The following is a 14,140-nucleotide window of genomic DNA, read 5'->3' on the forward strand; positions in this document are numbered from 1 at the left end:
TCCATTGAAAACAAGACTTTTCGTTTTACCTTTTTTTTGGTGGGGGGGACCTAAAGGATTACAGCAGCAAAAGGGTTGTGCAGAAATAGGTGGAATTTGATTGGTTAGTCATGTAAACCATGTAGACTGTACACAATATAAATTAACTCCTAATCAATCTTGGGCGGGAGCCGCAGCAGCCAAACCGCGCGGCTCCCGCGCGGAGCAAAAAAGAAGCTCCATTTCGGAGCTTCTTTTTGCGGCGCCTCTATGACGTCCTATACGTACTATATGGCGGTTTGTATCCCGCCTTGGTTTGAATTATTATAGTATTAAAGTTCATTAGATCAAAATCAGGGCATTTGGAGAGTAGTAAAGGGTGGCACCTCTCGTCAAACTCATAAGCCCCGCCCACTGACAGGTGCCCCGCCCCGGAAGTCCCGCCTTAACAGGAAGTCCCGCCTTAACCGGATATCCGGCCTCCTGCCGGAAGTCCCGCCCTCCCCGGATATCCGGCCTTCTGCCGGAAGTCCTGCCCTCCCCGGATATCCGGCCACGCCCCCCGCTTGTGGCCCCACCCCAGCATGAAACCCCGCCTGTAGGTGGAGCGTCTGAAGGGACTCATGTGACCATGATGATTCAAAAGGGCCAATCAGAAGACGGTTTTAGCAACGCTACAGGAAGCCTTTGGGCAAGCCCAGACATGTTCAGAGAAGACAACATGGAGGCCCCCACTACTTCTGCAAACTCTACAGAGCAAGAAACAGGGGATGTGAAGCCAAAAAGCAGAAAGCGTTATCCTAGCAATAGTTCAGATGATGGGCTTTCTACCTATGCTGACCTGGCTAGCGAAGAAGCTGATGAGATTTGCAAAGCATGGAACCGCCTGGTGGATGCCGTTTCAGCAGAACCAGCTGTAATGCAGGTAAAAAAGTGGTTTTTTTTTATTTTTAAAGGGTTTTGACTAGCCTTACAAAGTCGGCTCCCCACCTCTCCTCTAAAAAAACAAAAAAAAGACTATTTTCTTTATATTTTAGCAACCTCAGGCCAGTAGCAGTTCTGCAGAGAAGTGTGCTGAAGCATGTGGAGGCAACACATTACCTATAGCTCTGTGGAGGTTTGCAAGCATTGGCTGGAATGATATTCCAGTAAGTCATCTTTTAGAAGGGGATTTTGGTATTAAGTGTGTGTGTTTTAAAAATGCATTTTAAAGGTAATCTATCTTTTTTCTTTTTTAGGATTTCGTCGAGATGTCTACAGCTCAACCTAGCCCTGTGGTCATGGCTAAAATTCTTGGACTAGATGTTCCAAAAGAACCATTAAATTTTTCTCCCAGAGAATTGAAAGTTCTCATGCGGTCAACAATCAGAGCTGTGTGTTATGGAATCATCACCCATTGTTTGCAGCAATATCGCTATGAATCCTGTGTTGGCTGTGTAATCTCTGCCCCTGCTCAAAATTCCCATGACTGTCTGTTGTGGTCAAAACGTTATCTGTGTAGAAAACTGAGCTGGTTATGTGGGCAAATAGATTTTAAAAACGTGTTACACGTATATATTCTTGTAGCTTACAGTTTCAATGGCCTATTGATAACAAATGAGACTGTAGACCAAATCTTGCAACTTGTAACTAAAGTAGAGAGATCTGAAAATTCACTGAAGGAATTAAATAACATTTTGAAACCCAGGGATAAGCCTATTTTGGAGCATGTGTTAAAAGTGATTAAAAATAGATCTTATAAAACATTTCTAACAACTATTAACAGACCATCTGATCCATAAAGACTGACTAGAAGTTTGTTTGAAAACTGTTGGCTGCTTTGATATTTTTTTAAAAATGTTTGTTAAAAGGTTATAAAATAAAAAAGAGTTTATTTTAAAAAGGTGTTTGTGATTTTCTTTTCAAAAAAGTGACTACTCTAGAGCTGGCTCATAATGAGTATTTACAATGGGGGGGGGGGGTATCAGTATTCATGCACCACTCAATCTCCCTAGAAAACATGAGGCTTTGGTGGTGTGGGGGATACAAAATGGAGGGGTGGAGGGTGGAGATGGCTCTTTAAATTAAACAATGAAGAGGGGGTGGGGGGAAGCCTTCTTACAGAAACCCTCCAAACTTCCTGACCCTCCTTAGCCTAAAAACAGAAATAAAGCAAAGGAGAGATTCTTACAATTAAGCTGTACAGCTACCTCTCCAACCCCCCCCCCCACTTCAAACAAAAAGCAGAAATCAGGGTGGCTCTTAAATAATGTAGAGGGTTGAAAATCATTTTTTGCAACCCCCCAAGGCCCCCTCCCAATGTCTCCTAAACACAGAAACAAAAAGCATGGTTGAAGTTTTAAACAGACACTATATTTCCCTGGTGGGGCCCTCTGCAAAAAGTTTTTTAAAAAGAGAAAAGGGGAGGGGGGTGGCTTACCACATGGCTATGTGCCCTGCAACATGTACACCTTAGGGGTGGGGGGCCACCTTAGGGGGATGGAGGGACATAGATCCACCCCCAAGGACCACCTTTGGGTCATAGATCCACCCCCAAGGACCACCTTAGGGGGGGTGGAGGGACATAGATCCACCCCCAAGGACCACCTTTGGGTCATAGATCCACCTCCAAGGACCACCTTTTGGGGGAGGGGGGATAGATCCAACCTACCCTTTTTCTTAGGGGTGGGTGGGGGCAGGTCTCAAGAGCCAATCACAGACTGGTTACCTGACGTATAAAAGTTCTGCAGAGAAGGGGGTCTGTCCTTTTCTGGCTGCCATACCTGTGAGACTCTGTGGTTCTTGGTAAGTTTTTTCCTGTATATTCCATAGCATTGTTTTTTAAAAGAAGGCCTTTATAACTATTGCCTTTTCCCCATTTTTAAACTTTATTCAAAATGGGCTGTTGTGGGCCTTTTCCCTCACTAAAGAATAAATATTTGATGAATGTCCATTAATTTGGGGGGGAAAACTGAGCAGCTTTAAAATTACAAGCATAACATGCGGCTTTCTCTTTTTCCATGGACTTCATCTAAAATCTGGGGCTTTGGGCCATAAAAACATTGGTATTTATGCATTTTCCTGTTAAATGTTTTTAATTGTTAGCATGTAGTTCTGTTAGAAAGAAATTTTACATGTGCTACAAATGTTTTAGAAGCCTTTTTAAAAAATACTTTTCAAAGCTTACTGAGAGTAGAAATGTGTGGATTAGGATATACGGGTTTTTAAAATGTCTGGCAAATGGTTTCACTTGGAAACATGTGCTCAGCACTGTTTTAAATTTTTTTTTTTTTTGTTAAATATATATTTTTAACAAAGCTCTTTTTGGTATTTATGAAACAAGGTTTAAAATGCTTTAGAAGCCTTTTTAAAAAAACTTTGCTTTGCTTACTGCTGGGTATGTTTGATGGGATTAAGAAAGATGTGTATTAAAAAGTCTGGCCCCTGTTTCCACATGCAAAACATGTGCTTGGTACATTTTTAAAAATTTTTGTCAAATATTATTTTAAAAAGCTCTCTTTTTGTGAAACAAGGTTTAAAATGCTTTATAAGCTTTTTTTTAAGAGTATTCTGGAGACTTTGTGGGAAGATTTGATGGGGGTAGAAAACAAAGCTCCAGAGGTGTTAATGGGTTTATGGTCAAGAGCTGATTACTCATACGCAGCAGAGTTACAGCCTTTTGTATTGTTAACTTTTGGCTTGTTGGTGCTAAAAGTTCATTTAATTGTTAAATAAGCCTATTTGGAAAACTTCTTTTTGCCATTTTCCCCCAAAAAGTTCTTTTTTAGGTTTTAAATTGTCTAATGTGCCTGTTTTAAAAGCTCTTTTTTTTGGTTTTTCTCAAATAAGTGCCCATTTGGAAAATCTTTTTATTCTGTTTAAAACTTTTTTTTTTTTGCCAGTTTTTCTTAAATAAGCCTGTTAACTACCATTGCTTTGAGCATTGCTTTGTGTGTGTGTAGGGGTTAGGAATTGATGGTGACTAGGTAATTTCAAAAGATTTTATTGGGTGGATAGCTTTGTTATAGGACATTAGCATACAAGAGCTTATGCCGGAAATAACAACCACTTTAGATATAAAATATTGTACAGACGGTTAAAAACAGCTGTTCTCATATTTCTGGGTGTAACTTCATGCGTCATTATTAAGCCGTTTTCCTGAAATAATGAAAAGAAAAAAACTGTTAGGGCAACACATTTTTCTCAATTGATCACTGGTTCCATAGGGTTTCCTAAAGAATATGTGTTAAACTTACCCAGCTGCCATTTTCCTTCATCCAGATGTGTTTCTCCATTATCAAATAGCCGGCAATGCAATTGGTAATTTGCTGTACATTTCCTGTTGTGAGAGGCACACCTCTGGTCTTCAGCTTTTTGGCAATAAAACCTCCAAATAAGAGAGTCATCACAATTCTTCCCCAGTTGATTTTTCCATCAGAAAATTGAGACCTCATAACTAAATGGATTATTTCACAAGCACGAGAAATATTTGGAATTTCCAACTGTGTTATTAAGGGTTCCATTTTTTCTTCCACGTGCTTCTGAGTTGAATTGGCCAATTTTTGTAAAGTGTGGTATATTTTTTCATCTATTTGTTCATCTGGAACTTGGTCACATACTAGATTTAAGTAAACATGAACAATGCTGAATGTCTGCCTCTCCATTTCTTGTCAGAAGCAGAAATGTGGCAGCTCAGTCTCAACAGTATAATTCTGTGGGGTTTTCTGATATGCGAGGGGTGGGTTTAGTGGGCATGTCTCAACATGTTTGTGTTCATCAGGCACAGCTGGTACTTCATAGCCCCTGCAAGCCATGGAAAAACAGGTCCAAAACGTTCCTTCAGAGGAGACTGCACAGGGCACAGGAGGGCTGGCTAAAACACAGGCCCCAAACCTGACACACCCAACAGATGAAGAATTAGGTAAAATTTGTGCTTAACAATATTAGCACTGCTTTGTGGGTCAAAAAAAAATAATAATTTAGAGGTGGGGGCTAACAACATTAAATGTGTTATTTTGTGGGTTTGTTCTTTCTGAAATTAGTGTCTTTTCTTTACAGAATTGATGTTTGCTGAAGGCAGCCACGAAGGCAATGCGGCACCTGAAACTCCAGTGACAACAAATAAAAGTGGAGGTACAGTGTGTGTGTGTGTGTGTGTGTGTGTGTGTGTGTGTTGTGGTATTTAAGGGCTGGGGGGGTAATGAGTGAGTGAGTGAGCTATAATACTTCTTATTTTGTTTGCTTTTAGACAAATCTCTGAAACGTAACAGAGAAGAACCCCACGATGCTACACCCCAGGCTTCTAAGAAGCAAAAAAATAATGAGCAGGTGATGGTGATTGACGGAAATCTCTTACAACGCTTTGAAGCCCGCAGAAAGAAAGCTGCAACGTTATCGGCCTGCTTTGTGGAGATGCAGAAAATGGTAGCGAAAGGTTGCGCGATCCTTAGACGGGCCAAGGGCTATGAAGCCCATTTGAATTATATGTGGGACAATCCAGTAACACAAGCTCATATGGATGCTTTTTACGAGAGTATTAAAAAATATAACGAGTACATGGTGGACAGGTCCCTTGAACATCGGCAGATAGGCAGAGGTAAACTACAACCAAGGATCAAGAAAGGCCGGAATGGTAAATGGTGCAGGGTGGCGGGGTACTGGAAGAAACCTGCCAATGGTAAACTGTACTGGAGAAGAAGAGTAACCACCCTGATTAACAGATCAAAAAAAGTACTCCACACTCGGAAAAATAATAGGAAATGTAAAGGGGGCCTGAACTCGAGGAGCCTGGTAAAAAACACTAAACATAGTGTTGATAATAACCAGCCTTCTTGTTCCAGCACCCCTTCTTCCGTGGCCTCTGACCCATCCAGGGCTGAGAACCAAAACCCCTGTGACTCTGTTTCTGATAATAACCAGCCTTCTTATTCCAGTGCAGAACCTCAGAATGATTTGGAGTCTTCTGAATCATCCAGGGATGAGAGCCAGCCCCTACCTGCAAACATCCCAGGCTCCCCAGATGATGAGGGCCCCCCTGCCGTGTATGCAGAGCGTGTACGCTCATGGCAGTGGACCCACAGGTTGTATCGTACAGTGCGTATCGGTGAGGAGTTCCGATTCAGAAACTTAGAGCATGTAACATCGTACACGCAAGCTATACACGCATTACACAACTCAATACAAAATATTCTAGACGATCTTAACCAGCGAATTAGTCTGGGAGATTGTGTTCAAATTAGACTGGAGGCTGATGGCCTAAGAAATCCTCTGTATTCTGTTAAAAAAAGTAAGGACCTTTTAAATGCTGAGGATTTTCTATCACAGTTGAGTAACCTGTTGCAAAGCAACATGGAAATCTGTGCCCATTCCAGTTTTCGTCTCATAATTACGATTGTGAAACCCCCAGGGGGCGGAGGGCATAGATCAATAGGCTCCATCCCCTCTAGTGAAATAGTTGCCAGAAAAAGAAAACATTTGGTTGATTTAAATTATACAGGCACTAACCTCTGTTTTGGCGGTGGCCTGATTGCTGTCATGAGTGAAAAGATTCCCACAGATGCAAAACTGCTGACAGCAGCCAGGCAACTGTATAAGGAGCTTGGCTGGTCCGATCAGAAAAAAGTGACCTTAAGTGATATTTCACATGCTGAAAACCACTTAAAAATTAATATTCATGTGGCACATTATTCTAAGAAGGGGTGGAGTCTGTTTAAAACCCAAGGCCCTCAATATCAAAAAACATACACGCTGCTTCTGCATGACGAACACTTCTATGGGGTAATCAATGTAAAAGCCTTATTCGGGGTACGAAATTTTTGCATATTTTGCCAGAGCCTATATAACCATAACAATCACACCTTCTTAGAATAATGTGCCACATGAATATTAATTTTTAAGTGGTTTTCAGCATGTGAAATATCACTTAAGGTCACTTTTTTCTGATCGGACCAGCCAAGCTCCTTATACAGTTGCCTGGCTGCTGTCAGCAGTTTTGCATCTGTGGGAATCTTTTCACTCATGACAGCAATCAGGCCACCGCCAAAACAGAGGTTAGTGCCTGTATAATTTAAATCAACCAAATGTTTTCTTTTTCTGGCAACTATTTCACTAGAGGGGATGGAGCCTATTGATCTATGCCCTCCGCCCCCTGGGGGTTTCACAATCGTAATTATGAGACGAAAACTGGAATGGGCACAGATTTCCATGTTGCTTTGCAACAGGTTACTCAACTGTGATAGAAAATCCTCAGCATTTAAAAGGTCCTTACTTTTTTTAACAGAATACAGAGGATTTCTTAGGCCATCAGCCTCCAGTCTAATTTGAACACAATCTCCCAGACTAATTCGCTGGTTAAGATCGTCTAGAATATTTTGTATTGAGTTGTGTAATGCGTGTATAGCTTGCGTGTACGATGTTACATGCTCTAAGTTTCTGAATCGGAACTCCTCACCGATACGCACTGTACGATACAACCTGTGGGTCCACTGCCATGAGCGTACACGCTCTGCATACACGGCAGGGGGGCCCTCATCATCTGGGGAGCCTGGGATGTTTGCAGGTAGGGGCTGGCTCTCATCCCTGGATGATTCAGAAGACTCCAAATCATTCTGAGGTTCTGCACTGGAATAAGAAGGCTGGTTATTATCAGAAACAGAGTCACAGGGGTTTTGGTTCTCAGCCCTGGATGGGTCAGAGGCCACGGAAGAAGGGGTGCTGGAACAAGAAGGCTGGTTATTATCAACACTATGTTTAGTGTTTTTTACCAGGCTCCTCGAGTTCAGGCCCCCTTTACATTTCCTATTATTTTTCCGAGTGTGGAGTACTTTTTTTGATCTGTTAATCAGGGTGGTTACTCTTCTTCTCCAGTACAGTTTACCATTGGCAGGTTTCTTCCAGTACCCCGCCACCCTGCACCATTTACCATTCCGGCCTTTCTTGATCCTTGGTTGTAGTTTACCTCTGCCTATCTGCCGATGTTCAAGGGACCTGTCCACCATGTACTCGTTATATTTTTTAATACTCTCGTAAAAAGCATCCATATGAGCTTGTGTTACTGGATTGTCCCACATATAATTCAAATGGGCTTCATAGCCCTTGGCCCGTCTAAGGATCGCGCAACCTTTCGCTACCATTTTCTGCATCTCCACAAAGCAGGCCGATAACGTTGCAGCTTTCTTTCTGCGGGCTTCAAAGCGTTGTAAGAGATTTCCGTCAATCACCATCACCTGCTCATTATTTTTTTGCTTCTTAGAAGCCTGGGGTGTAGCATCGTGGGGTTCTTCTCTGTTACGTTTCAGAGATTTGTCTAAAAGCAAACAAAATAAGAAGTATTATAGCTCACTCACTCACTCATTACCCCCCCAGCCCTTAAATACCACAACACACACACACACACACACACACACACTGTACCTCCACTTTTATTTGTTGTCACTGGAGTTTCAGGTGCCGCATTGCCTTCGTGGCTGCCTTCAGCAAACATCAATTCTGTAAAGAAAAGACACTAATTTCAGAAAGAACAAACCCACAAAATAACACATTTAATGTTGTTAGCCCCCACCTCTAAATTATTATTTTTTTTTGACCCACAAAGCAGTGCTAATATTGTTAAGCACAAATTTTACCTAATTCTTCATCTGTTGGGTGTGTCAGGTTTGGGGCCTGTGTTTTAGCCAGCCCTCCTGTGCCCTGTGCAGTCTCCTCTGAAGGAACGTTTTGGACCTGTTTTTCCATGGCTTGCAGGGGCTATGAAGTACCAGCTGTGCCTGATGAACACAAACATGTTGAGACATGCCCACTAAACCCACCCCTCGCATATCAGAAAACCCCACAGAATTATACTGTTGAGACTGAGCTGCCACATTTCTGCTTCTGACAAGAAATGGAGAGGCAGACATTCAGCATTGTTCATGTTTACTTAAATCTAGTATGTGACCAAGTTCCAGATGAACAAATAGATGAAAAAATATACCACACTTTACAAAAATTGGCCAATTCAACTCAGAAGCACGTGGAAGAAAAAATGGAACCCTTAATAACACAGTTGGAAATTCCAAATATTTCTCGTGCTTGTGAAATAATCCATTTAGTTATGAGGTCTCAATTTTCTGATGGAAAAATCAACTGGGGAAGAATTGTGATGACTCTCTTATTTGGAGGTTTTATTGCCAAAAAGCTGAAGACCAGAGGTGTGCCTCTCACAACAGGAAATGTACAGCAAATTACCAATTGCATTGCCGGCTATTTGATAATGGAGAAACACATCTGGATGAAGGAAAATGGCAGCTGGGTAAGTTTAACACATATTCTTTAGGAAACCCTATGGAACCAGTGATCAATTGAGAAAAATGTGTTGCCCTAACAGTTTTTTTCTTTTCATTATTTCAGGAAAACGGCTTAATAATGACGCATGAAGTTACACCCAGAAATATGAGAACAGCTGTTTTTAACCGTCTGTACAATATTTTATATCTAAAGTGGTTGTTATTTCCGGCATAAGCTCTTGTATGCTAATGTCCTATAACAAAGCTATCCACCCAATAAAATCTTTTGAAATTACCTAGTCACCATCAATTCCTAACCCCTACACACACACAAAGCAATGCTCAAAGCAATGGTAGTTAACAGGCTTATTTAAGAAAAACTGGCAAAAAAAAAAAAGTTTTAAACAGAATAAAAAGATTTTCCAAATGGGCACTTATTTGAGAAAAACCAAAAAAAAGAGCTTTTAAAACAGGCACATTAGACAATTTAAAACCTAAAAAAGAACTTTTTGGGGGAAAATGGCAAAAAGAAGTTTTCCAAATAGGCTTATTTAACAATTAAATGAACTTTTAGCACCAACAAGCCAAAAGTTAACAATACAAAAGGCTGTAACTCTGCTGCGTATGAGTAATCAGCTCTTGACCATAAACCCATTAACACCTCTGGAGCTTTGTTTTCTACCCCCATCAAATCTTCCCACAAAGTCTCCAGAATACTCTTAAAAAAAAGCTTATAAAGCATTTTAAACCTTGTTTCACAAAAAGAGAGCTTTTTAAAATAATATTTGACAAAAATTTTTAAAAATGTACCAAGCACATGTTTTGCATGTGGAAACAGGGGCCAGACTTTTTAATACACATCTTTCTTAATCCCATCAAACATACCCAGCAGTAAGCAAAGCAAAGTTTTTTTAAAAAGGCTTCTAAAGCATTTTAAACCTTGTTTCATAAATACCAAAAAGAGCTTTGTTAAAAATATATATTTAACAAAAAAAAAAAAAAATTTAAAACAGTGCTGAGCACATGTTTCCAAGTGAAACCATTTGCCAGACATTTTAAAAACCCGTATATCCTAATCCACACATTTCTACTCTCAGTAAGCTTTGAAAAGTATTTTTTAAAAAGGCTTCTAAAACATTTGTAGCACATGTAAAATTTCTTTCTAACAGAACTACATGCTAACAATTAAAAACATTTAACAGGAAAATGCATAAATACCAATGTTTTTATGGCCCAAAGCCCCAGATTTTAGATGAAGTCCATGGAAAAAGAGAAAGCCGCATGTTATGCTTGTAATTTTAAAGCTGCTCAGTTTTCCCCCCCAAATTAATGGACATTCATCAAATATTTATTCTTTAGTGAGGGAAAAGGCCCACAACAGCCCATTTTGAATAAAGTTTAAAAATGGGGAAAAGGCAATAGTTATAAAGGCCTTCTTTTAAAAAACAATGCTATGGAATATACAGGAAAAAACTTACCAAGAACCACAGAGTCTCACAGGTATGGCAGCCAGAAAAGGACAGACCCCCTTCTCTGCAGAACTTTTATACGTCAGGTAACCAGTCTGTGATTGGCTCTTGAGACCTGCCCCCACCCACCCCTAAGAAAAAGGGTAGGTTGGATCTATCCCCCCTCCCCCAAAAGGTGGTCCTTGGAGGTGGATCTATGACCCAAAGGTGGTCCTTGGGGGTGGATCTATGTCCCTCCACCCCCCCTAAGGTGGTCCTTGGGGGTGGATCTATGACCCAAAGGTGGTCCTTGGGGGTGGATCTATGTCCCTCCATCCCCCTAAGGTGGCCCCCCACCCCTAAGGTGTACATGTTGCAGGGCACATAGCCATGTGGTAAGCCACCCCCCTCCCCTTTTCTCTTTTTAAAAAACTTTTTGCAGAGGGCCCCACCAGGGAAATATAGTGTCTGTTTAAAACTTCAACCATGCTTTTTGTTTCTGTGTTTAGGAGACATTGGGAGGGGGCCTTGGGGGGTTGCAAAAAATGATTTTCAACCCTCTACATTATTTAAGAGCCACCCTGATTTCTGCTTTTTGTTTGAAGTGGGGGGGGGGGGGTTGGAGAGGTAGCTGTACAGCTTAATTGTAAGAATCTCTCCTTTGCTTTATTTCTGTTTTTAGGCTAAGGAGGGTCAGGAAGTTTGGAGGGTTTCTGTAAGAAGGCTTCCCCCCACCCCCTCTTCATTGTTTAATTTAAAGAGCCATCTCCACCCTCCACCCCTCCATTTTGTATCCCCCACACCACCAAAGCCTCATGTTTTCTAGGGAGATTGAGTGGTGCATGAATACTGATACCCCCCCCCCCCATTGTAAATACTCATTATGAGCCAGCTCTAGAGTAGTCACTTTTTTGAAAAGAAAATCACAAACACCTTTTTAAAATAAACTCTTTTTTATTTTATAACCTTTTAACAAACATTTTTAAAAAAATATCAAAGCAGCCAACAGTTTTCAAACAAACTTCTAGTCAGTCTTTATGGATCAGATGGTCTGTTAATAGTTGTTAGAAATGTTTTATAAGATCTATTTTTAATCACTTTTAACACATGCTCCAAAATAGGCTTATCCCTGGGTTTCAAAATGTTATTTAATTCCTTCAGTGAATTTTCAGATCTCTCTACTTTAGTTACAAGTTGCAAGATTTGGTCTACAGTCTCATTTGTTATCAATAGGCCATTGAAACTGTAAGCTACAAGAATATATACGTGTAACACGTTTTTAAAATCTATTTGCCCACATAACCAGCTCAGTTTTCTACACAGATAACGTTTTGACCACAACAGACAGTCATGGGAATTTTGAGCAGGGGCAGAGATTACACAGCCAACACAGGATTCATAGCGATATTGCTGCAAACAATGGGTGATGATTCCATAACACACAGCTCTGATTGTTGACCGCATGAGAACTTTCAATTCTCTGGGAGAAAAATTTAATGGTTCTTTTGGAACATCTAGTCCAAGAATTTTAGCCATGACCACAGGGCTAGGTTGAGCTGTAGACATCTCGACGAAATCCTAAAAAAGAAAAAAGATAGATTACCTTTAAAATGCATTTTTAAAACACACACACTTAATACCAAAATCCCCTTCTAAAAGATGACTTACTGGAATATCATTCCAGCCAATGCTTGCAAACCTCCACAGAGCTATAGGTAATGTGTTGCCTCCACATGCTTCAGCACACTTCTCTGCAGAACTGCTACTGGCCTGAGGTTGCTAAAATATAAAGAAAATAGTCTTTTTTTTGTTTTTTTAGAGGAGAGGTGGGGAGCCGACTTTGTAAGGCTAGTCAAAACCCTTTAAAAATAAAAAAAAACCACTTTTTTACCTGCATTACAGCTGGTTCTGCTGAAACGGCATCCACCAGGCGGTTCCATGCTTTGCAAATCTCATCAGCTTCTTCGCTAGCCAGGTCAGCATAGGTAGAAAGCCCATCATCTGAACTATTGCTAGGATAACGCTTTCTGCTTTTTGGCTTCACATCCCCTGTTTCTTGCTCTGTAGAGTTTGCAGAAGTAGTGGGGGCCTCCATGTTGTCTTCTCTGAACATGTCTGGGCTTGCCCAAAGGCTTCCTGTAGCGTTGCTAAAACCGTCTTCTGATTGGCCCTTTTGAATCATCATGGTCACATGAGTCCCTTCAGACGCTCCACCTACAGGCGGGGTTTCATGCTGGGGTGGGGCCACAAGCGGGGGGCGTGGCCGGATATCCGGGGAGGGCAGGACTTCCGGCAGAAGGCCGGATATCCGGGGAGGGCGGGACTTCCGGCAGGAGGCCGGATATCCGGTTAAGGCGGGACTTCCTGTTAAGGCGGGACTTCCGGGGCGGGGCACCTGTCAGTGGGCGGGGTTTATGAGTTTGACGAGAGGTGCCACCCTTTACTACTTTGGAGTTCCAAACCTATTGCAAGCAACTAAATTCACATTTGCCAGCATTTCAAGATAAAACAGCCAAGAGTCTATACAGGCTGGCACTTTGTGCTGACCTTTGGGTGGCGTCAGGGCACAGCATCCTCACACTGGACACCCTGACTCTGTCTCAGGGCACCATTTTGGTACACGCTGCTCGACACAGTGCTCACCATCATGGCATTACTCCAGTGCTACATCCACATGATGCAGTGCCGAATGGGCATCATAAAGCCACGTCGCTGCAGCTATGGCACCCCTTGGAGGGTGCAAAAAAGGCGCTGTTTGTGGCTCCTTTTTGCACCCTCCAGAGGCCGGATTGGGGCCATGATGTGAGGTTGCCGCAGCCCTGATCCAGCCAGTAAAGGGGTTGACTGTATAGCCCCTAACTTTTCAAATCCAATCTGAGTGCTTACAATGTGTTGGGTCTTTTCCCTCTACAGAAACAATGTTTAACTTTTGCAGAGTTGGTATGGTGTAGATCATTAAATACTTCTTGTTAGCTGTCAGTAATTGGTGGCAAATCGATGTGACCTGCATTATAACACCTGCCACATGATTTCAAAGATCCTCTTAAAGTGATTTCTGTACACCAAGTATAATTCTCAAGCCAACTGTTGCCCTGGAAGCCTATGTACCTCATTGTGATAGGCAGTTTACTAATTTTTGAAGCAGAATATGGTGGTGGTGGTGGTGGTATTTCTGCTGCTACTATTGTTATATGCCTTCAAGTTGACTCTGACTTTTGACAATATGATATCAAAGTGTTCTTGGCAGGATTTATTCAGAGGAAGTTGGTCATTACCTTCCTTTTAGGCTGAAAGTGTGTCACTTGTCCAAGGCCATACAGAGTTTCCATGGCTGTGCAGGGATTCAACACCTCACCTCCAAGAGTCTTGAGGCCCATTCAAAGTACATAATGACAGTACTTTCATTCCACGTTAGCTGCTACAGTTCCATCCTAGGGAATCATGGGCCTTGGTGAAACACTAGAATTCTCA

At 41.6% G+C, this 14,140-nt stretch overlaps 2 protein-coding genes across 2 annotated transcripts; one reads left to right on the forward strand and one right to left on the reverse strand.

The window, feature by feature from the left end:
* The first annotated feature begins 399 nt into the window (after positions 1-399).
* Positions 400-1,842, forward strand: LOC149321335 (uncharacterized). The gene is made up of 3 exons (XM_089496079.1): positions 400-904; positions 1,017-1,127; positions 1,218-1,842. Exons 1-3 carry the CDS (start codon positions 611-613, stop codon positions 1,758-1,760), a joined length of 948 nt encoding a protein of 315 aa, XP_089352205.1. The 5' UTR covers positions 400-610; the 3' UTR covers positions 1,761-1,842.
* Positions 1,843-11,622: 9,780 nt separating this feature from the next.
* LOC149321336 (uncharacterized) lies at positions 11,623-12,979 on the reverse strand. Its single transcript, XM_089496205.1, has 3 exons — positions 12,561-12,979; positions 12,338-12,448; positions 11,623-12,247 (listed from the first exon to the last, which is right to left on the reverse strand). The coding sequence occupies exons 1-3, from the start codon at positions 12,852-12,854 to the stop codon at positions 11,705-11,707; spliced, it is 948 nt and encodes a 315-aa protein (XP_089352331.1). The 5' UTR covers positions 12,855-12,979; the 3' UTR covers positions 11,623-11,704.
* Between the last annotated feature and the right edge of the window lie 1,161 nt (positions 12,980-14,140).

The sequence above is a fragment of the Sceloporus occidentalis genome, unplaced genomic scaffold (assembly GCF_023333645.1).
Source record: "Sceloporus occidentalis isolate IW3139 unplaced genomic scaffold, rSceOcc1.0.p SCAF_1, whole genome shotgun sequence".
Lineage (NCBI taxonomy): Eukaryota > Metazoa > Chordata > Lepidosauria > Squamata > Phrynosomatidae > Sceloporus > Sceloporus occidentalis.